This window comes from Rhinolophus sinicus, chromosome 15 (genome assembly GCF_057876585.1).
Source record: "Rhinolophus sinicus isolate RSI-liver-muscle chromosome 15, RSI-T2T, whole genome shotgun sequence".
NCBI classification, from domain to species: Eukaryota; Metazoa; Chordata; class Mammalia; order Chiroptera; family Rhinolophidae; genus Rhinolophus; species Rhinolophus sinicus.
The window spans coordinates 80,675,206-80,700,415 of record NC_142515.1 but is presented as its reverse complement, the minus strand read 5'-3'; the positions used below and the strand labels follow the sequence as shown (position 1 = coordinate 80,700,415).

At 34.0% G+C, this 25,210-nt stretch overlaps 1 protein-coding gene across 5 annotated transcripts in view; it reads left to right on the top strand.

Annotated features, from left to right (window-relative positions):
* Positions 1-25,210, top strand: part of FSTL5 (follistatin like 5) — a 639,519-nt gene that overhangs the window by 33,904 nt on the left and 580,405 nt on the right. For all 5 annotated transcript variants that reach the window (XM_074337776.2, XM_074337777.2, XM_074337780.2 and 2 more), the window contains one exon: positions 10,729-10,870. In XM_074337776.2, the coding sequence (XP_074193877.2) occupies positions 10,745-10,870 (126 nt within the window). In that variant the 5' untranslated portion in view covers positions 10,729-10,744. The remainder of the gene's footprint in view (positions 1-10,728; positions 10,871-25,210) is intronic.

Sequence of the window (25,210 nt, the reverse complement as noted above, 5' to 3'; positions counted from 1 at the left end):
CTGGAGCATGGTAAACATCCAATAAATAGTTTTCAGCGTTATGTTATAAAACATTATGCTACTGCCTTTTGTTTTTCATCTCTTTTCAGCTTTCTTTCTTTCCAAATCTGATAAAATTTGTTTAAAAAACTAAACAAAACAAAACAAAAAATACCTTTTACTTGCAGTTTATTTTTCAAGTTTGAAACACTAGTATAAATGCAAGTTTTCTCATGTCACTTGCTTAAAACGAACAATTTTTGCTGTGTTTTTCTCATGACTTGTGTTTTGATCACTAGACGTGATTGGCCGCAGAGCTAGATGGAACAATTCCTTTTAATTCCTATTAGGAATATTTTGGAAAGTTTCAACTACTCTTGTCTGATTGGGTTCCAATCAGTAGGAATGTGCTGATCTTTAGTTGACTTAGCTGAAGTTGATCTATAGGCCTGGTTTACTCATCACTTTCCATATTATGCATGAAAACATGGAGGGTTTGATTCTGAGAAACTTTGTGAAAAAAATCGTAGTGGAACTAGGTAACATTAACATATTTTCTCTCTTCACTTCACACCAGTGTGTCCCAGATCTCTCCTTTTAGAAAGGCATGAGAAGATTCTGGAAGATACCCTGAGACCCAATGACTTCTAATACTAACTGTAGACTCCATCCATGTAGTTTTCCCACACTTTTCTAAATATGAAATAGAATGCCTCTGAGACTTGTTGACCTGAATGAATGGGCAATTTTCCCCATGGCACTTCAATTTTAAATACAGAGGAAATTAAGTTGTTCCCTGTGTAACACTTCATTGTTAAACCATGACAGAACTTTTTTTCTTGTACAATAAATATAGTCTTAGATTAAAAGAACATAGGCTGCTAGAAACATTGATATGAGACAGGCTAAATTTAAAATCTGTCTGACATTGACAAAATTGCAATTCTTTTTTTAATAGCAAATAAAACCTGTAACATAGTACCTTTGAGACTTTAGGCGGAGTCAATTCTAACAGCTGCATTCTTCTTTAATTTACATTTTAAGGGCTCATCATGATAGATGACAATGAATTCAGAAGAGAAAACCTATAATGATTTTCTTTTTTCTTGAACTAGGACAGTATCTTCTAGGTCATACGATGCATAATTATTTTTAAACTTTAAAAAAAAATTTCATATTATATCAGGCAAACTTATTGCAGGTTAGATACAAAGTAGGGTGATATGTTTTTCACACCAATCGTATATGAAGTTGCTAATTTTTAACCAACATTTTGCAACACCCATAGTGTTCAGGAGAATGTTTTTTTTAAACCTAAGATCAATGTGATTTGTTAGTTTTAATTTGCATAATTATTTTTAGTAGGTTCCTATTTTGAAAACAATTCCGTGTTCTTATAACTTTCAGTTTACATTAGCATGGTATACAGATGTTCTATAATTTTTTCTTGAATAAATGATTGAAAATAAAAATATAAAGAATAAATGAACTTTATCATTCTGATTAGATGTTTCTTTTATAAATTTAACATACTAATCCTGTGGTATATCAGCTTTAAGGAATCAGGTGCGTGAAAAATGCAAAGAGATACTGCAAAAGGACAGATAGAAAAGCAAAATTAAATTTTGAGAATATTGTGTGATTGAAGCTAAAGGGAGAAAAGTTTAAGTAAATGGGTCATTTCTGTGAGAGCAATTTCAATGGAGTAGTCTGTAGAAGCTGGCTTATGGTGGGTTGAGAATTGTAATGCAACTGTTAAGAAAATCAGTTTATAAACACAGCCACAAGTAAAATATGAGGTCAGACAATTACTTTTGCAAACTTTCCACCATGCACTTACAGGGTGGAAAGTTCATGAATGCAATTGTCCGACCTCGTATGTATCTTTTGACTTTCAAACTATTATTTTGCATGCTATTGTGCAACATTAAAATACTTTTGGTAGAATAGTAATAATATTTTCAATTTATCGACAAAAAGAAAAAGTACCCTTTTTGATGTCAGATTTCAGTGAAAATAAGCTCATCTCAGAAATTCAACATGTGACATCAATTGCATCCAAAAACGTAGGAAGAATATTGAAGTTTTTTTCTTTTTTTTGACCTGATCTCACATAAGCCAGGAGGACATATAGTAGAGAAAAGCTTAATGCAGTGTACTGAGATGTATCATATTATCTTGGTCATATTAGAACATGATTTCAACCAGTCATTTTGCATCGTGCTATAGACCACAGCTTTAATCAAGTTGGGAGATTGATAGTCTATTATGTGTATGTAACAAAACAGATAACCCAGAATATTAATATCAAATTTATTTAAAAATAACTCAGATCATTCATTGTGAAGAGGAAACTCACAGCAGATGATTTCATAAACTGTATACAAATAATTGAATAAAGTTTATTTTTTAATGTTTCTTGAAAGTCATCTTATAAATGGACATATGGATTTAATTTAATATCGGACTAACCATACTATACATTTTGACTATTGAATCATGAATACATTATAAAGTAAAATGTGGGGACCTCTTCTGAAAGATTTAATGACTCATTGCATGCTGTGTTATTTTTTTCTACCTATGTTTGAGGCACTGGTGTATACAATTTGAAGTTCAGCCTATTGTATGGTTTTACAATTTAAGGAAATTCTTTGGTTAAGTCAGTTAGACTCAAAGTTTCATTGTTGTCAAAAGTGCTTTAAAAATTGTACATATGTATACATATATATATATTTGTATATATATATATATATATATATATATATATATATATATATATATACACACACACACACACACACAAAATACACACAAACACACACTCACACACGATACCCCAAAAAATGCATACATATTTTAAGAAAGGAAAAAAACTATTAAAATTGTAATAATATATACCAAGATAACAAGATGAATGCAAGTTACATTTGACTTCTGCAATTACAAGAGGTGCTCAAAGTGGTTACCATCAGCATCTAGACACTTCTAATTACAGTGAACTACTGCTTGAGCAATGTTGATCAAAGTGTTAACATCTCTTAAAATGTGTATACATTTTTTTGGCACCCCTGGTATATTCTATATAACTATAAATATAGCTATAAACGTGTATATGGTTATATAACTATATCTCACAAGTTACATACATATAAATTACATATATATATATATATATATAGCTTGCATATATTTATATAAATATATATAAAACTTCTATATAACTGCGGTCATAGAAGCACAACTGTAGCCATTTATATATAACTTTAACATAACCATGTATAACTAACTTCCCAGTGAAGATCATTGTGATGGAAAAAAAAATGTATAAAGAAAAAATTTTCCAAAAATTCTACCTAAACAATATAATTCTGTAAAGATGGTGACACTGATGTCCTTTCAATGGATGTTTGGAAACTCCAGTGAGTAGTAACTGCAAAGTTGTTGGAACTCGCAGAGGTATAGCTTCTAAACAATGTGTTAGACACTAAAGCATTTCTACACGTGTGTCCTTTGTATCCACTGTGAATGGGTTCTAGTCAGGTCCATTGCTGTGTTTAAAAAAACAGTATTCTCAGAATTAGGTAGCTGTATTCTAGGCCCACTTCTGCTTTTGTCATAGACACACCTTTTATTGTCACTGGATCTGTTTCCTCACCTATGAGTAGAAGGGGTTACACTAGGTCTCTACTAGCTATTTCAGTTCTGTTCATTGTGTTCTATACTGTACTTAAACATTTTATTTAGAAAACATTTTAGTGTACTAGAGTAGTTAATATGACTGCAGCAAAAATAGTTGTGTAAAGCAAAGATGGTTTTGGAAAATAAATATTTACCATTTAAAATGCTTTTCATAATGTGGGATTTTCATTTGTTTAAAACAGAGTATGCACATCTTTTAAAAAATAAATAAAATTCAGTATGAATACCTTCTCCCAATGCAAGCTCAAATTATACATTTTATACTGCAGTCCCACTAAAATGGCAATGAATGTATTTTATCTCTATTGAGCTTATTTCAGCTTCAGATTAAGCTGGCTATTGAGTGGTATAATTGATTAGAATCTGGACACCTTTGTTCATCCAAATTAATGACTTAGATGTCATTAAAATTAAAGTTTTCTTTTTCCTTTGAAAGAATGAAAATAAGTTAAGGATCGTAATTCTCATTATTTAATACTTTTAATTATATTATTATCCTAGATGTTGAGAAAAAAGTGTACTGCACATGTTGCAATCTTTCAACATAGAGCGTTGTATTGAAAAGTTCTGGACACTTTCACATTATGAACCAGAAAGTACTATAATTAAGAACTGAAGGAACCTCCATGTTTGCTAATGGTTCCATATAGACTTGAAAGACTCTTACCCATGCAGTCTGGACATAGAAGTCACATTGTTATTGCTCTCTCATTATCACTGCATTTGTTTATCCTGTATCTTCACTTACTTTGATCTAAAGCAAATATATATAGGTAAAAGAGTCTCTCTTGCAATAGTACTCAGTATGAAAAAAATGGTAGAGCTTTTTTTTTCCCCCTATGGCTACTGCTTGTACAGGCTATCTCTTTATTTTTGTATCATTATGTGTGTCTTAAAAGTAGAATTATATGACAGAACGATGGGCTTTTTTAGGAGGCAGTCTTCAGCTTAGATACCAGTTGTGACAATAAGAAGCTTGCTAAACTTGGACACTTTATCTTGATATGTTTCTCTTTCTTCATGTAGTAGTTCAGTGTAAGCAATAATACCCATTAGTAAATATTTTTGGATAATTAAATCCCACGAGCTACCATCCCAGTATGTCTAGTAGGTGTTATGTGACCTTTTTTTCCTTTGCCATTGTCCCTTATGGCTAAAGAACATGAAGGCAGTGACTTTTAGTTTTTGTTTTGTTTTGATTTGTTTTGTTTTGTTCTTAAATTAGAATGAGAGTTTGAAGATAGTGCATTGATTGGGAAAATCCATTGCTCGGAATAGGAGACTCTCCTGCTGCTGGACGAAGAGATTCCTCATCTTTTAATGGGGAGAATCCACTGCCCTTAATAAAAGTAGATTCTTTAGGGGACTCATTTTTCTAAGAGAAATATTACATTAGAACTCATCCACAGAGTTCAAAGTACTGAGTGTGAAGTTAGAGTGAGTCAGAAGATGAAAACAGTTGCTACACCTGACTTGCCTCATGGATTTAAGAAAAGTCTCTGGTACTTCCAATTTCAGGTGAACTAAGGGATGTAAAGTTTGTCTGTCCTTAACACGGGAGGCTTTTCCAAAGAACTTCCCATTGTAAGCCCAATTTTGATCCAGGTGTAAAAGAAAAGCTTTTGTGATAATGGCAACTTACTGTCTGGCTTGATTTCATTCAGTTTTAATGATTTTTTTTTCAATCTCGTGTATAATATTAAGAATCCATTCATGTATACCTACTATTTCAAATGCATTACTTATCATTATTATTGAATTTATTCATTTATTTATCCAAACAAATATGTATTGAACTCATGCTGTGTGCCAAGCACTGCTCTATTTCACACAAGTGATTAACAGATTCCTATCTTTAAGGAATTGGCATTTTGGTTAGATGCAGGGAATAAGTAAACAAACCAGTGAAAAACATAGCAGGTCAGATGATGATAAGAGCTGTGGATTCCAGTCATTCCATTCCAATGAGAATTTCTACCTATCATTTTTCAAAAATTACCATTTGACTATTTTTATTTTCTCTACCTCCTAGAAGTCTTTAATCTTCCATTTCACCAGAGGATTTACTGTTTTCCTCTCCAATGTCTTCCCATTTCATAAATAGATTACAGGACATATAAATGTTAAGAACCCCAAACAGGTATCTTTGGTCCATACCTCTTTGTTGAACATGTTTCCTATATCCCGACACCTATTTAGTATCTCCAGTTAGACTACCAAGGGACATCTTAAAAAACAAGTTGCACTTTTTGCCCTGAAACCTGTTCTTCCCTATATCCTCTGCAGATCAGTAAGTCCACGTAGAAAGAGGAAGTTGGTACATGTGCCATACCATACAGGGTCACGAATCCTTTTTTGAGATGAGAGCCAAGTACGACAATTGTTTTTGCTTAGATTATACAGCATGACACAGGTGATATAGTTAGTTTCTCTGTCTCATAGAATTATAGGATACCAAAAAGAAAAAAACAGGCACTAGTGATCATTTAGACCACCTCCCTATTACAGAATGGAACAAAAAAAAAGGTCTGTGGAAGTTAAGAAACCCTCCAGATGGCAACAGAACCAGTTTTGTGTACTTCCTTCTGTATCTATATAAGGATGGTGGCGTTTCTTCAATCAATAACCGCAGTGCAAGGTAAAGAGTCCCATAAAAGGGATATGGAAAAATTACAGCACTGAGCAGCAAAGTCTGTGTGAGATTGACAGGGAAGCTTTTACAAGTACAAAGGGAGTAACGAGCTATTTCCTGAAAAGCCTGTAGCAGTGTTCCAGGACAGCGAGCTAGTGAGGGCACTCCAGTTGAAATCCTTAGGGTACTTGACTTCTCTGCAGCACTTGATAATGTTGATAATGTTGCGGATTTGCTTCACCTTGACATTCTTTCATTCACAGACACAATACCACAGCTCCCTTCCCCATCTCAGATGCTGCATTTGGTTGCTAAGGCAATACTTGAACACTCTTAGTTTGTTTTCCCAAGCAATTACAAGTGAGGTTCCAGAGAACGTGTAAACAAGTCAAAATCCCTCAAATTTGAATTTAGTAAAGAACATAATTACTCTAAATCCTACCACCATCAACTGCATGCCATTTGGTGAAAATAAATAGTTTAATTCAGAGAAAAATATTATTTTTTGAAGAAGAGGAACCTTTGCCCACGCTCTTTATGGTTTTTAAGCCTCACTTTGTTAAATCAAATGTAAGACAGATACATTTTAGATACACACCCATTTTGTTTTCTCAAAGTTAATAATGAGGTAGTGTTTTGATGCTTCCATAGAAACGTTGAGGTTACAAGGAAAAGCCATAGGATCATTACTGCACCATCTGTTGTAGCTGGTTTGTTTTAGTCACATGCTTTTCAGTGTTCTTACTGAGCTGTCAACAAACTGCCAATTAATTATGAAAACCTAACTGGTTGTCAGAGGTTATTGTACTGAGAAAGTGAACTCACCAGCCAGTGTACCATGGGATTGATTACTGCTGATTTACAAACAATTTCCATCTACCTTCTGTAAATGAGTGAACTTTTAAAGACATCATAAATGACATCTCTGCATCGTGTAGCTGAAGAAAACCAAGCAGTTGATAATTAGTTCTGAGCATCCATCAAGAAGAGTCATCTCTTTGTTTAGGTTCCCATTTGATAACTACATAACTGGATTTAATTATTTTTCTTAGTAATGTTTTAGTGGAGACACTGTTACAAGGTAACCATTCATATAAGATAAACACAGAAACTAGTCTTTGCCCTTTGTCTTGTCTAACATTACACCACTGAGCTCGAAAACCTATCTGTAATAGAAATCAGAGTTCTCCTAAAAAACGAAATGAGTTATCTGACTTTTAATACTAGTTCTCTTTCATTTCATCTGTGATACCCAGTAAATCACTCCAGTTGTATGATAGCATTTGCTGAGAAAAAGCAGTTGTATTATATTTTTAGTTTTGTACGATTTATTAAGAAATTTTAGACTTGAAAAATCATAAGACTATTACTGAAGACATTAATCATGAGTAATAATATAAGAAGTTGATTAAGGGTATACAAATAGGTCACATATACATCACTGAAGATTTACATGCTAACTTATTTTTATCAACTTTTAGTGAAATTTTTTGAAGCAGATACCCCTAGCCTATTGCATTTTGGCAGAGAAGGCATTTCAGTAGATAGTTGATCTAATTGTCAATGTGTGGAAGTTTATTCACCTAAGATTTATGATATTTTTCATAATTTATTAAAAATAATGATCGTTCATTTGTTCTATGTTTTATAATAGATTAAATAAATGTTTGTAGCTATGTATGTATATATTTGGCTGCAAATATATATGCGTGTGTGTGTGTGTGTGTGTGTGTGTGTGTAGTGTGCGCGCGCGCACGCACACAGAGAAAGAGAGAAAGGGGAAGAGGGAGAAAAGAAGGGAAAAAGAAGGGAGAGAGAATGAGAAATCCTTACATGAGCACTTTGAGGAAATTTATGACCTCACCTTTACACAGAGTCGTGATGGAACAAGGTTGTCATGCCCCTTCCCTTCTTCTCCTGGTTGACAATGAAAGGAGCATATTATTCAGAGCCCTGAGAAAATATCCCTTCACCTGAATCAGTCCAGTTTACTTTATTCTTGGGCTCTATCTTGGATTTAAAATATTCCATCAGTTGTTTTATAAACACATATTTACCTCCGAGGGAAGGATTAGACTATACATCAAAATGACAGCAAAGGGATGGATTACAAATGAAAATGTTTAGTTTTCTCAGGTTAGTTTTCAGATGTTTTATAGCAGTAGTGGCAATAGGGATTCCATTCAACATTGTCAGAATGCAAGAAAACACAATTTTTCTTTTACCTTTGAACGTAGGATGACATTCATTTATGCATTCATTTATTGAGTGTCTCGTAGGTGCCAGTGATGTACTAGTCTCACATGATATAATGTTGGGAAAAACAAATAAACAAACAAACAAAAAGTATCCCAGTCCCTGCATTTATGAAGTTTGAAAGAGAAAATGGATATATAAAAGCCAACATTACTCAAGCAATAATGTTAATGTTCTATAATTTTATACAAATGCTCTGAAATGAAGAAAAACTGATCTATGAGTATGAACAACCAAGAACTATAACTCAGGCTTAGTATTATGAGGACAGATTCTTGATGGATACGTTTGATATGTGAAGGCCTTTGGGTGATAAATGGGAAAGAAAGGGGTGCATAGCATACAAAAACTGAGAGTAGGAATGAACAAAATAAGTTCAAAAAACTGAATGAAGATTAATGTGGCTGGAAAACAGTTATTTAGAGGAAGAGAGAGACATGCAGAGCCTAGATTTGTGGGAACTTGTAGGCTATGTCAAGTTTTTGTTTGTTTGTTTGTTTTTGTTTGTTTTTTAATCTTCAAGGCAAATGAGTACATCTTAAAGTTACTAACAAGGACAATAATGTCATGATGTTTGGCTTTGACATGATCACTCAGGCTGTTGTATGGAGAATCGATTGAAGGTACATGTGCATAAATGTATAAGTCCAATAAGGGTGTGATTGGGACAGTTTAGGGGAAAAAAATGATGCTGATAGCTTGAGCTAGGGTTGTGACAGTAGACTTGGAGAGGAAGTGATATTTAGGAGATATATTTTGAAGGTAGAAATAACAACTTATTGATGGGTTTAGTATGAAAATTAAGAGAAACAGATTTCAAAGATGTCTCCATTTCTACTTGAGTAAATGGATGAATGAAAAACTGGGAAAGCAAGACTTTAGGTGGTGATATGTATACCATGAGGAGATGCTTTTGAAACATGAAGGTGGATATGTTAAGTAGGCTAGCTATACCAGTCTGGGGATTGAATGAGAAGCAATACATATATTTAAACCATAGACTATGTTGAAAAGATCTAGGCTGAATAAATGGAGTAGGATAAGTGACTTACAGTGAGATTTGATAAATTGTAATATTTAATAGCAAAATAAAGGAGTTGGATTAACTCACAAAAGAACTGAGGAATTTTCACAAATTCTATAGAAAGAGTAGAAAGGGGTGTCATAGACACCAAATAAAGTGAGCCTTTCTTGAAAAGATAGTTGTTACTTTGATACAGTGATGGGAATAGAAACATGATTGAGACAGACTAGTGTTTGAAAATGGACAGAATAAAATAAACAACTGTTTAATAGCAGGGTTAATCAATTGGTTAAGTTTCTCAAGAGGTCAAATGTACTGATTGGCTTAGGAGGAGAAAGAGCTCTTCTGTTATCACAGAGAGATGCATTGGTGAAAGTGGTAAAGTGAAATATAATTGAACTGAAGGCACAGGTTTGTTTGGAAAAGGGCTGAGCATTTATATGATAATAAATTTATGCCATTTACAATTTTCTGGTATATCCAAAAATATTGAACACTGGAAAGAGTCATAGGAATTTTATTTTAAAGCACTTATAAAGCAATTTTCTAGGAGATGCCCTTTTAGATAGATATTATTAGGAAAAAAATGCATTCATAACTCAATATAACCCATCTGCATAATTTCTGTTATACCTCAATTTATTAAGTACCTTCCATAGAAGACTTTCTTATTAACCTCTCAACAATTTGTACCAGTGAATTATAATAGCTATAGTTTTATTAAGCATTATTCATCAAACATACTCAAAGAGGAATTCTAGATTTATAAATATGTTAATGATTGCATTCTGTATGGATGCTTAGAAAATTAGCCAGAGTTTAATAATTTCCTTTTTTAATTTTCTTTCAATACACTTTTATTAATTTTCTCATCAATACTTTTTTATTGGTCCCTCTGTATCTACTTATTTAATGTTGTGTAGGGCAGTATGAGCGAGAAAAACAAACAGTATTTGTTATGATCAAAAGGATCATAATTTATCTTTGGAGATGATTATCTGTTAAGGATTTAGTTGAAAATTGCTGATGAGGTTTGATTAGGTCCGTGGAGATTCCTTGGCACTATTTAATATTTCTTGATACATATTCAATATATAATGCATTTTCTGATGACTTGCAATGTTAATTTTCACAGGTGAAAAGCAATAAGGATGTTTAAGTGCTGGTCAGCTGTTTTGGTACTTGGATTCATTTTTCTGGAGTCAGAAGGAAGGCCAACCAAAGAAGGAGGATATGGCCTTAAATCCTATCAACCTCTGATAAGATTGCGACACAAGGTACAGTAACCATTCCGAATTTGCTTAGAGTGCTAACAATTAGGAAATGAACTATTATTTGTCTGATTTATTACTCAGCAGCTTTTATTTCAGAATATGCTTTCAGAGTATAATTTCCATATTGTGAAAAATGCACATTTAAAAATAAAATGGTAGTGATTTAAAAATTTTTCAATTTTGAGAATTAAATACTTCTTGACAAAGTATAGAGATGGCTCATTTAAAAATATATTATTAAAATTGAGAAGTTCTAGTAAAGGATTCATAAAAATAAGTAAATATGTGAAGACCTAATCAACCAGATAGTTTCTATTATTTCCTTGTTAGTTTTAAGTTTAGAACTTTTTAAACTAAAGCAAAAGTGCTGTGTTCTTAAGTTTGTCATAAAGATAAACAAAAAGGATGTTTATAATATGTGAAACTATATAGGTTGGCAAACGATTAAAGAGATCATTAGACATTTTAATTTCATCAAAAATCATAATCTTGGGTTGTCTAATGTTGGGAAAATTCTTAACTTCTTTGTGTTAGATATTTTCAAGTATAAAATAAATTGACATTTAGATTTACTGTAAATTATGTAGATTACATACTTAAAATAAATTATGCTAGTGCTTTTATTTGAATAACATGATACTGCAAATAACATACTCAAGTAAATCTTTATTAAGTGAAATAAAATTTTATAATACATTGTGGTTTTCATAGAACGTAGAAAAAAGACAAAAAATAGCATGCTAATTATGGGAGAAAATAGTGCTGTTTTTTAAAAATGTCTTATACTACTTGTCTTAAAATAGCACTTTTAAAATAAACAAATATAAGTATATTAATTTTCTCCCTTAAATTCAATACATGCCATTGGCATATACATTGTTTATATCATTGCTGAAATTCCCTCATAATATTGTAATATTTTGTTACAATAGCTGATCTTTACTGGGATTTTTATGTGGCAGACATCAGACTAAGATCTTAAGTGTATTATTTTATCTTCAAAACAATCTTATGAAGATGTACCTATTTTCATGTTATAAATGAGAAATGTTAAGGGATTTTTAGAATGTATACATTTATTAAATATATTAATTGGCTAGGGGTAACACACAGGGTAGGTTTAATAGCATGAAAGCAAGAAGTAGGTAAAATGTAAAATTATACTTTGATGGCAAATATCATTGTAGAAGTTCAGTCACATATAAAAGTAAGATTGTAAATTTTCTAGTCTGGTAAATACAATTGGAGAATTAGCCTTGTTCCACTATCTTTTGATTGTCAGTCATATCCACTATCTCATGGACTAATAATGAGTTTTATCTCAGCCCAAAGGTTAGAAATAATAATTCCTTTGTAAATTTTCTCAAAACACATTACTAATACAGCATATTGGCTGATACTGCTACACACCCAGTGAATATTTATTCTGTGCTGTGTATCTGCCCTAAGCTACATGACTTGAGGTCAGATACTATGCCTCTCTAATCCTTTCATTTGTATGCCATGAACACGGTAGATACCATTTAATTGCTTCTCTGCAAATCTTTACCTCTAAATAGTTAGAAATAAAACATGATTGCTGGTATTTAAAAGTACAGAAGCAGAGAAAACCATGGTGAAACCTAACTTTCAAACAACTTGAGACAGAGGTGAATTTAAGCTATAAAAGTCACTTTGTGAGTGTGTGTATGTGTGTGGGTGTGTGAAAGTGTGTATTTGACAAGAGTAAAGAAGAACCCTAAGCTGTGTAAATCCTGCAAAAATTCCACCAGATAATTTCTACTCACATGCAATCCCTCACCTGACCACCAGGAACTACCTTTCCTTCCCCAAGACTTTGAAGATTGCTCTCATTATAGCCTTTGTTTTTGTATGTATGAGTCATTATTTGGATTCCAGAAATACTTGCTCATTCTTTTTCCATTAATTCTCTTTCCAGTTAGGCTCATATGCTTCTTTATGGGTGAGGCTTTCCCAAACTGAAATTGAAAATGGAACAGCCATACACATTTCTTATCTCCCCACCACCTCCTTTTTTTTCCTTTGGTTTTGTTTTTTTAAATAATTATTTATTTTTCAATTATAGTTGACATACAATATTATATTGGTTTCGGTGTACAACATAGTGATTAGACATTTATTATAACTTACAAAGTGATCAACCTGATAAATACAGGACACGTCTTTGACCATACCTAATTATTACAGTACTACTGACTATATTCCCCATGACTATTTTGTAACTACCAATTTGTACCTCTTAATCCCTTCTTCTTTTCACCCACCCCTTCAGTACCCCCAATCTGGCAACCATCAAAATGCTCTCTGTATTTCTGTTTTGTTTATTCTTTTATCCTGTTTTCTAGATACCACATATAAGTGAAATCATATGACATTTGCTTTTTCTGTCTGACTGACTCCACTCAATACAGTTACCCTCTAGGTCCTTTCATGTTGTTGCCGATGGTAAGATTTCATGCTTTTTTATGGCTGGATAATATTCCATTGTATGTATGTACCACCTCTTCTTTACGCACTCATCCATTGATGGACACCCAAGTTGCATCCGTATCTTGACTATTAGAAATAATGCTTCAAGAGCACATGGATGCAAATGTCCTTTTGAAGTAGTGTTTTGGGATACCTGGGTTAAATACTCAACATTGGGATTACTGAGTCCTTCTTTGTCAATTGGATTAGAAAGGCATTGTTTTTAAAGTCCATTTTGTCTGGTATAAGTATTGCTACCCAGTTCTTAGGGTTTTTTGTTTGTTTGTTTTTTTTCCCTGTTTTCATGAAATATCTTTTTTCATCCCTTTACTTTCAGTGTGTGTGTCTTTTGCTCTGAAGTGAGTGTCTTATAAGTAGCATATGTAAGGTGTTTTTTTTTTTTCTTATCCAGCCTTCCTATATCTTTTGATTAGATCATTTAATCCATTTACATTGAAAGTAATTGTTGATAGGTGTGTAGTTATTGCCATTATATTATTCATATTTTTTTATCTTTTTTCTTCTTCTTAAAAACGTCTGTTTAACATTTCTTTTACTATTGGTTTTGTGGTGATGAACTCCTTTAGCTTTTTTCTTGCCTGGGAAGCTCTATCTGTTCTTCGATTCTAAATGATAGCTTTGCTGGGTAAAGTAATATTGCTTGTAGGTCTTTGCTTTTCATCACTTTGAATATTTTACCCCAGTCCCTTCTGGTCTGCAAATTTTCTGCTGAGAAATCTGCTGATAGTTTTATGTGAGCTGCCTTGTAAGTAACTAACTGCTTTTCTCTTGCTGCTTTTAAGATTATCTCTATCTTTAACCTTTTGCATTTTAATTATAATATTTTCGTGTGGGCCTGTTTGGGTTTATCTTGTTTGGGACTCTATGAGTTTCCTGGGCTTGTATGTACTTCCTTTACCAGGTTAGGGAAGTTTTCTGTCATTATTTCTTCAAATAGATTTTCAATTCCTTGCTCTCTCTCTTTTCTCCCTTTGGTACTCCTATGATGCAAATGTTAGTATGCTTGATGATGTCCCAAAAGCCCATTAAACTGTTCTCATTTTTACTTATTATTCTTTTTATTTTTGATGTTCTGATTGGATGTTTTCTGCTATCTTACCTTCCAAATCACTAATTACATCCTCTGCTTCATTTAATTTACAGTTGGTTCTCTCTAATGTATGCCTTATTTCAGTTATTGTGTTCATTTCTGACTGATTCTCTTTTATGTTTGTTATCTCCATTTTCACATTTCTCATCTCTTTGTTGAAATTCTCACTAAGATCATTGAGCATCCTTATAACCAGTGTTTTCAACTTTGCATCTGGTAGATTGCTTGTCTCCATTTTGTTTAGTTCTTTTAGTAGAGCTTTGCTTTGTTCTTTCATTTGGGGCATGTTTATTTGTCTCCCATTTTTGCTGTCTCCTATGTTATTTTCTAAGTATTAGGTAGAGCTGGTATGTCTCCCAGTCTTAGTAGAGTGGCCTTATATAGTAGGTGTCCTGTGGGGCCCAGTGGTGCAGTCTCTCTAGTCCCCTGAGCCAGGTGCTTCAGGTGTGTCCCTTGTGTGGGTTGTGTGTGCCCTCCTGTTGTAGTTGAGTTTTGGTTGTTGTTTATACATGAGTGGGAGGTATTGACCCTCAGGCTGATTGATTGTGAGAGCTAGCCTTGACTACTGTGGAGAAGCTGTTGTGCAGGGGCTGACCATACACAGCAGGATTTGCTTTGGGGCTCTGAGATATGCCCAGTCTTCCCTTTGGGTGTGTCTTTTGTAGATGTGGTTGGGTGGTGTTCTGGTGTGGTCTGAAGCTGGCCACCAGGTGTGTTGGTTTGGAGGCGTCTTGAGAGGGGCTCTTTGGCTGGCCAAGGTCAGCTTCTGCCTATGCTCTGCTCAGGGCCACTTGGTATGAACTACAAAGTAATCTGTACATGTTTTCTACTTGAGCTTGGCTTAGAAGTGCCTGGGAGAGGCTCAGCTGTGAACTGAAGCTTACTGCCACTAGTGCTGGGCTTGGGGCTGCTTAGCAAGAGGTATGGGGCATGCTGAGGCCAGACAATACTTCTTTGAGGTGTTTGAAACTTTGAGAGATTTTAGAAAAGTCTGAAGCATGAGCTAAGACAGGCTATTTGTATGGAAAAAGCCACTAGAAGTGGTTTGGGTGAGCCCACATGTTGGGTAGAAAAGGGACTCAGGGAATCACCAGGGCTGGGCAAACAAATGGTATGAACCAGGTTGTTGGAGACTCAGATGTGGCAGCCACCTAAGTCTGCAGCATGGGTAGGGGGAGGGCTCAACAAAGGAAAAATGGTCTCTGCTAGCCCTTCTGTCTGGGAGAAAGCCACCCCTCCTGAAGTCAGACAATTCAGTTCTTCCCCAGGTGTCCCTGGTACCTTTTGAGCTGCTGCCCCAGCATTGGAGCTTAGAGCAAGTGAGTCCATCCACAAGTAAGTCCATGCATGGGGTCTTTAAGAGGAGTGCCTGGGACTCCAGCTGCCTTCTGTCTCACTCAGCCACAATCAACACTGATTTTCCCCGCCAGAATTTTTGGGCACTTCTCTCCCTGCCACTGGAGTCTTAGGTTGCAGAGCCCGGTGTGGGGCTCGGACTCCTAGCTTCTTTGGGAGATCTCTGTAGCCAAGATATTCCTTTGAATTTTTAACTGCCACATGTGGGTGTGGGACCAGCCCATTTCATATTTCCACCGCTCCTTCCAGTCTCAATGTGGCTTCTTCTGTTTGTTCATAGTTGTCAGGCTTTGGTTCCCCTAAACTTTATGTGATTCTGACTGACGGTTGCTCCACAGTTTAGTTGTAATTTTGATGTGGTTGTGAAAGGGGAGAGATCATAACATTTACTTACTCAGCCATCTTGTTTGGAACTCCCCTATCTCCCATTTTTTATTTATTTTCATCCATAGCCCTCACCGTGGCTTGAGATATGTATTTGGTTTATTTATTAGTTTATTGGATGTTTCCTTCAAACACGATGTAAGCTACTTTTTTTTTAGCAGTTATTCTTTGTTCAATCTTCAATTATTTGACATTTGAAGGAAAATGTCTCTATATAGTAATAGTATGTGCTTAACAAATAATAATTAATATCTAGTTTTAAACTTTTATTAAATTTATTAGGGTGACATTGGTTAGTAAAATTATATAGGTTTCAAGTGTACATTTCTATTATAAGTTACTATTTATCTTGCTGTACTCCATCACCAACAGTGTTCGGCACATGGTAAATACTCAACAAACATATTTGGAAATAATGGTTCTCTCTGCTTAATAGAATAAGGCCAAAATCAATGCCGATATGTATTTTTGTATTATAAAATTAATTATATATATAATTATAATTATTGACATATAATTATGTTATATAATGACAATTATTAATTCGGTGTAATTTTCTTCTCTATCATTTTGTCAGAGTGAAATAAACAGCAATGAAAATAATTTTATGTGAATTCTTTTAATAGCTTTACGTACACTATTTTCTCTTCTCTTTTAAACTACATAGTTTTATTTAAATTGCAAAACATATCAATGTCTATATGTTTGTAAGACTAAGAGAATGCATAAGGAGATTTTCTATTTGTATTAGGTTTCATTAATATTAAGTATTAGTTATTGACTAGAAAACTACAAAATAAATAGTAAACATAATCACTCTTGAGTTCTGGTTAGTTGTTTTCCATATTTTTCCCCATAGAACAATTAACACTTTGAATCTGAACAAATTAATATAAGACCCAGTCTTATTTTACTGTAATATAAGACCCAGTCTTATATAAGATAGTATAATATAAGACCAGGTCTTATATTAATTTTTGCTCCAAAAGACGCATTAGAGCTGGTTGTCCAGCTAGGTCTTATTTTTGGGGAAACAGGACAACCAGCTCTATATTTGCTGTTTATTTACACACACACACATATATATATGTATATATATATACATACATATATCTTCTTATTTTCATCAAATATTTGTGTGCCAACTGTGTAATGAATCCCCTTTGGGGAGCAAAAAATGAAATGTGAGACTTACTGTTGAGTAGACGTATCATAGATCTAAATATAAACATATGTACATATTTATAAGATTTGCAAATACATGTACACCCAAATGTGATTGAAAGTATATTTGTGTCTCAAGATAAACATGAATAACATATAAATTCATCATGTGAATTATAGATATCTTAATTGTAGTACACAGAATGTGTCTGAGGGAGCTGATCGTGTAGTTCATACAAAGTGTTTATCTAACAAGCATTTATGGAATACAAAATGTAGGAAATCATTACCACAATCATTAAAATTGTGAAATACAGCTACCAACTTCAAATCCCCAAAGTGGTTCTCTTATTTATTATTATTGTAAAGTAAACAGTGTATATTTGCTGTTTATTTAAAAATAATATATTGTGCATAGTGCTTTCATATGCATTATTTATTGTAACTTAATCCTACAATAATCCTGGGATGCAGGGAATATTATTTCTGTTTATCCAAATATTTGTTAAAACCTGGAGAGGTAAAGTAACTTTCCCAAGGACGAAAGATGGAACAGATACAATAAAAAAGATCACTAAGAGTCAGATAAAAGCAAAGGTAGGCTAGACATGGGACAAAAGGACCAGAAAAAACTGAAAATGATGATGAAGGTAAAGCAACATCAAACTCACCTCAAGGAGAAACATTTAATGTTCTTTCAGATTATTCCTTCTGCCCCTCCATAAGCACAACCACAGTAGTCTCATATTAATTTCGTGGCTGGACTTAAATTAATGTCTTTTGAAGATTGCAGTAGCTCTGGTTTAGGCCAACTTCTCAATGAAGACTCACTAGGTAGCAATATTTACCACCCTAACTGCTGGTCTCTAGCTAGGAATCTGGGTGTTGAGCATAGTGTTGAAACTATTCATTGCCATGGCCACGCACGATCAAGTTCTCTGAAGTGTCCTACATTTTGAGCCATTGTAGAATCAGTGTACTCAGAGAAGCCTGTACAGAACATAACAGAGTCACCAGGCATTTAATGTATACTAATTGCTCTGTTAGGTTTATTTTATACATGAGGTCATTTAATTATATGAGTATTCCCATGTGGTAAGTGGGTTTATTGCTATTTGATAGATGAGAAAAACTAGGGTTCACAAATATTTAGTACTCGTTTAATATCACATACTGAGAAAGTAAGAAAGCAGGGTTGAGGATTTAAGAAACAGAATATAAAACTTAATACAAGTTACACAATGAGTACTTTTTGTACTAATTTGACCTATGTGCCATATATTTCCTAGCCTCAGCTCATTCTGTTCCCGTGATAATAAGGTAGAATTCCATGGCTTGGTCCATTTGTGGTTGGATGGACTATGTACCTAGTTCTGGCTAATGAGTTGCAAGAAGTGTCATGGAACAAGTCCTGGCTGAACATTTGATTACAATTGTAAAATCTCCCTGAACTCTCTTTTGCCTCTAGCATGATAAACTATTCTGTTCAAGGTAGTGGCTGCTTAATCATCCCAAGTGTCTAAATAACTAGGATGAGTAAAACACACAGGCAATTAGTGACTGTCTTAAAATGTGAAAGCAGGGGAAAAAGAAAATTCTGTTTGAAACCAACCACTGAGATTAGGGTGTTGTTTGTTATCTCAACATAACCATAGTCTAGCCTCACCAATAAAGATAGAACTAGAACTTAAATTCATATCACCTGACCACAAATCCTGTGCTTCTTTGTCAGTAGAATCTTGACTGTTTCCCTCTACTCTATGTGCTTTTCTTACCCTTTTTACTCCATTATCTCTTTCTTCTGTCTCATGGTTCATAATTACCAATCACTATTTAAACTCTTTTTGTATTTATAACCCTATAATATGTATGTGCTAATATTTCAGCTTATTACCGTACACCCTAATTTGATGACTACAAATCCTCTTAGGATCAGTACCCTGTCTTACATCCCTTTTTTTACCAACAGCACTGCTCACACTGCTGCATTGCTTGCTGGATGATAATCAAAGTCAGGCTTGAGGGGAAATCTTAGGACACTAGGAGAATTCTTTGAGTGTATCTAGTGGGACCACTTAAAGGCCTTAAAATGCTGACATCTTTATGTGACCAGAGCATGCCATGTCCAGCTTTATAATGCGGAGCTACTCCTGCCAACCAAAATTGCCTTATGATTCCTTTATTTCCTAAATTAAATTATTGTTTGTTTGTGAGAGTAGTTGCTGTGCAAACGGGCCAAATATTTTGCACGATTTAATAAGTCCAGGGAGTGTTACTATACACTATAGTACAGTATAATTAAAAACAAAAATAATTTGTGGAAGGTGATTTTTACTTTTAGTATTAAAAAAATAATAGATGTGTATTGGTGAAGCGTGGCAGAGAGAACTCTAGGGAAGGAGACAGACATTAAACAACCCATCAAAACTGTGACTACTTAGAGGCTTGGAACCTTCAGGCAAACCCAGAAGCATTATTTCCTGACTGAGGAAAAATTGTGCCATTCCATCTAAAATATCTGACTGCTTGCAGCATGTTCAAGGGGAGGCTCTTTAAAATGTTAATATAGTTTTCAGAGGTCAGGAAGCAATTTGGACCACTGTTTCAGAGCAAACACAGTGGCAATGATGGGAGTGAAAGGAGTAACCATTTAAAAATTAATTAAATGTTAAGAAATGTACTAATTGTTATATAGTGATATATTATCATTCCATATAAATCATAATAGCTCGATATTATTAACAAATCTCAACTTTTTTCTAATCATGTAAATTATGTTTGAAAATTAAGAATATGTTTGAAAAAAAATTTTTCTGAGAAATGAAATTCCAATATTAACTGACCTCATCCCATTCCCATTTTGAGCTTGCACAAGAACTTTTTTTTAATAGTTCTTTGCACAGTCCTAGGTTAACAAAATCAAAGTGCACATAATAGTTTCAAAATTTTTACAACTAGGATGAATGAATCTAAGAAATTTCATGAGTTTCAGGAATGATTTTTTTAACAGGCCTAAGCAAAAACCAAAACACAAAGATGTTTGTTAAGCTCTTTTCATTAGAGATGCCCTGCAATTATGTTACTGCTGGTGTAGATGGTTTCTTAATGTTGTAATTCTCATCCTAAATGCTGGAAAGGGACTCTACATATAATGCTGATTCTGTTGACAAGGGGTCATTCTTCTGAGCTCCTCTGCCTCCTTTTCATCTTCCAAAAGACTAGTAGGATAGGAAAATCTGTCAGCTTTGCTTCAGCGAGTAAATGAATATTATGAAGAATTGTGAAGGGTTTGAGATATTTTTCTGTTTGCAAGCTAATATGTTAGCCTGCCATGCATAGTTTCATGAATAGTGACAAAAGACACAAGACACCTGGGTCAGAGATAATGGACGGTTTATTGCTCATAGCAACAGCAGTAGCCAGAGGATCGGCACTTAAGCTAGTTCCTGAAGCCCAGTTTTCACAGGGCAATGTAAAGAGGGCCAGGATACACCAGCACATACCGTAGGGTTTGTTACATGAGAAGATCTATGAGTTGAAGGATGCCAGCTCCTTTGTATGGACCATAAGCATGTCTGTTCTTTACACCACAGGAAGACGTTTTCTTTATTATAATAGACAGTAAGTAGTCCTGCCCTTTGCTCTGAATGGAGATTTAATGTGGTCTCCAAGGCTATAAACACACTTGGTCCAGAAGCAGTGATTATTTGTATATTCCAAGGCCTGTTTGCTGTATAAATATCCTTAAACAGATCAGAGCAAATGGAAGTCAGTGTCTCTGCTCATAAGATTCGCAGAAACACGAGGGACGTGTGGAGGATTGTCTTTCAGTACACATTGAAGTGTGCCACCATTTGCAGGAGATCAGAATTGCCATTAAGTAAATCTGTCTAATGTCAAAACTAAACGCTGTGTGTATTTCAAAGTTGATTTGAAAACCAAATATATAATTATAGCTTCATCTTAGGGTTTATCTAGTTAATTTTTCCTTTCAAGAACCATAAAAAATTGTTTTGCTGTCCTTTGCACGTGTTGCTTGCATGTTTGTTCATCCAAATCAGGGCATATTTGCTAATCTGGGAAATATTAGCATGTAGGAGACTGAATCATTTTGCTTAACAAAAATACGTGAATAAAGGGATATGTCTGTAATTCTCAAGATAAGGACCTACTACAGAAAATGGTTTGATTTCTTTGAGAATGAATTCTCAGAGCTGTACTGTTACCTCAGATGTGTAGGGTGGTATGCAAAATGATGCTCCTTTACACCTTTTCCCCCCACATTAAAATATTTTGATTAAAGCTTTAAAAATAGTTATAAATTGAAGAAAAAAAAGAGCTGCTTTGCAGTGAAGATTTGAAGTTTTGAAATGTTAAAAATGTGACGCAGTAGCATTCTATTTACATCTATTTAATAAAACATGACAAAGTAGTCAAATAAAGTCAAATTTGTTTAGTACATTAAAGCCAAGCTTGTCAGGATTCCAGAAACCTCTACGTATGTCCCTGCCTTGGGCAAATACGATGTTTCTACCACCAAAGTATAGATTTTCAAGTGACCTGAGTCACACAGCTTCCCCATACCCAACTCAATCATGAAAAACAAAAACAAAAAATATCTTGATACTTGGAAAAAAAAAGGCTTTATATCTGTTTCCCTGAATAGTCATTGATCTTTTTACTGATAAAGAAGCACCAGAATATTAAGACAATCAAACAGCTAAACAGTTCTTTCTTTACTGTTCATTTTCTTTTTATTTGACTTCCAAAGCATTGTTCTTAAACATAGTTGTATTTTCTCACTATTTCTGTGGAAAGGATAGTGCTAGATCATATCAGTTTGCTGAAGCAAAACAAACTATTTACTTACTTGAATCTATATTAATTAAGCACATTATGCTAACTCCTACTCAAAAAAATAAATAAACATGGTTATTTTTAACAGGTGAATTAAGTAAAAATACATTTATCTAATCATTAATATTAATATATCGACAAGTTAGCATTTGCATTTACTACTTCAATGCATAAATTAATTATGAGTTGTTCTGTACATCTTTCATTATTAAAATTCTATTGTGAATTCAATTAGCAAAGCTCTGTATTATAAATGAAAGGAAATGTCCTGATTTATGAGCTTGACATTCAGCACATTTAAGAGTTAAAAACCCTGTAGTATATAAACTGCAGTTGAAAAGAGTGGTATTATTTTTAATTAATGTAACTCACTGCTTATTTCTGGCATCAGTTCCCCTGTATGTGAAGTGAGAGTTAATGTTTTTAAGCCATAAATAGTCGAAAATGCTGAATCAAATTTTGGAAAACATATTACAGATGGGAAAACTGAGGGCCCAGAAAGCAAAGTTCTTTTGTGAAGGTCAAACGGCTAGGTGCTGTTCAGCTAAAATTTGATTTCCTGTCTTCCAGAACAGTTGTTTTCCTTTAACACACTGCACCCCCCCACCTCCCTGTCCAAATTAACACTGTTCTTTAAGTTCAGTTTTTATCAACAAGGAAGTATATTCACTCATTATTTCAACAAGCATTCATTAAGTACCTACTACATACAGGTGCTGAGCAAGATAATTCAAACTGAGTTCTTAAATACACATGTTACTATGCCTTTGTTTGTTGGTGAAACCAACATCTCAAATGAATTGATTGAAAACACAATTCAAGACCTTATTTAAACCTGTAGCAAGGGACAATCCTGCAGTGAGAGCCAGTGCAAGGTTTGCTTTATAGGGCCTAGTTTACAGGAAAATAAATGGGGTGATTAACTATATTTGTTACACTAGGCACTAGAAAAACATGGTTAGTTAAGATGTTGAACTAGCAACCAGGCTGGCTGTAGGTAATAGCGAATTTATCAACTGTGTGAGTTAAACAAAGAACCCATTCAAAGATCATTGTTTCTACCAATTGGTAGAAACATCCAACAAACAATTTGTTAGAAGTTTTCTTACGTATGCTCTCAGAAATGCTGGCAGTGTGTTTTGTTTGTTTTTTTTCCCGAGGTAGGACCTCTTCTCTTTTTCAATTTTTTTTTTTAATAAACTAATTTTTAGAGCAGTTTTAGTTTCATAGCAAAATTGAGCTGAGAGTACAGGAAGTTCCCATTTACCTCCCAGCTGGCACTATATCTACACAGCTTCCACACTATGAATGTCCTGTACCAAAGTGGTGCAGTTGTTACAGTCCATGAGCCAACATCGACACATTATTATCACCCAACATCCAGGATTTACCTTAGGGGTTCACTGTTGATGTTCTTCATCTCATGGATTTTGATAAATGCATAGTGACATGTGTCCTCCCTTGTAGTATAATACAGAATAGTTTAATTATCCTAGAAGTCCTCTGTGCTCTGCTTATTCATTTCTCTCTTGTGCACAATCACTGATCTTTGTACTATTCTCATAGTTTTGCCTCTTTCAAAATGTCACAGAGGTGGAATCATACAGTATGTAGAATTTACACATTGGCTTCTATTTTAATAGTAATATGCATTTAAGTTCCTCCATATCTTTTCATCGCGTGACAGTTTATTTCTTTGTAGAGCTGAATAATATTCCTTACCTGGATGTAAAATAGTTTATTTATCCATTCACCTAACTGAAAGACATCTTAGTTGCTTGATTTGGGCAATTATAAATAAAGCTGGTATAAAAATCTGCGGGCGGGTCTTTGTGTGGACATAAGTTTTCAGCTCACTCGGGTAAACACCAATACCAAAGAATATGATCGCTGGATCACATGGAAAAAATAGTTTTGTAAGAAACTGTCAAATATCTTCCAAAGTTGCTGTACCATTTTTGATTCCCACCAGCAGAGAATGAGAGTTTATGCCTCTCCACATTCTTTTCAGCATTTGGTATTGCCAATTTTTACTTTATTTTTTTGATTTTGACCATTCTAATAGATATATAGCGATATCTCATTGTGGCTTTAATTTGAAATTCATTGAAGATAAATGATGTTTAGCATATTTTCAATGTTTATTTGCCATCTGTGTATATTCTTTGGTGTAGGTGTCTGCTCAGACGTTTTGCCCAGTTTTTTAGTTCGGTTGTTAGTTTCCTTATTGTTGAGTTTAATGAATTTACTGTATATTTAGAATAACATTCTTTTATCAGATGTGTCTTTTGCAAATATGTTCTTCCTAACTGTGGCTTGTCTTCCCATTCTCTTGACATTGTTTTTTACAGAGCACACATTTTTAATTTTAATGACATTTAGCTTATCGATACTTCTTTCGTGGATTGTGTTTTTGCTGTTGTATATTTAGTCATTGCCATACTCAAGGTCATCTAGGTTTTCTCCTATGTTATCCCCCAGGAGGTTTATAATTTTCCATTTCACATTTAGATCTAGGATTCATTCATCTTTAATTAATTTTTGTGAAAGGTTTAAGGTCTGTGTTTAGATTCATTTTGTTTTAAACATGTGGATGTCCAGTTGTCCCGGCACCATTTGTTGAAAAGGCTGTGTTTACTCCAGTGTGTTTCCTTTGTTCTTTTGTCAAAAAATCAGTTGACTATATTTATGTGGATAAGGTATGAACTCTCTACTCTGTTCCTTTGGTCATTTGTCTGTTCTTTCACCAATACCACATTCTCTTGATTACTATAGCTTTATAGTAAGTCTTAAGTGTGATAATACCAGTTCTCCAACCTTGGTCTTTTCCTTCGGTATTGTGTTGGCCCTTTCGGGTTTTTGCCTCTCAAAAAACTTTAGAATTAGTTTGTCAATATTCTTAAAATAATTTGCTGGAAGTCTGGTTTGGATTTTATTTAATCTATAGATCAAGTTGGGAAAAAATGATACCTTGACAGTAT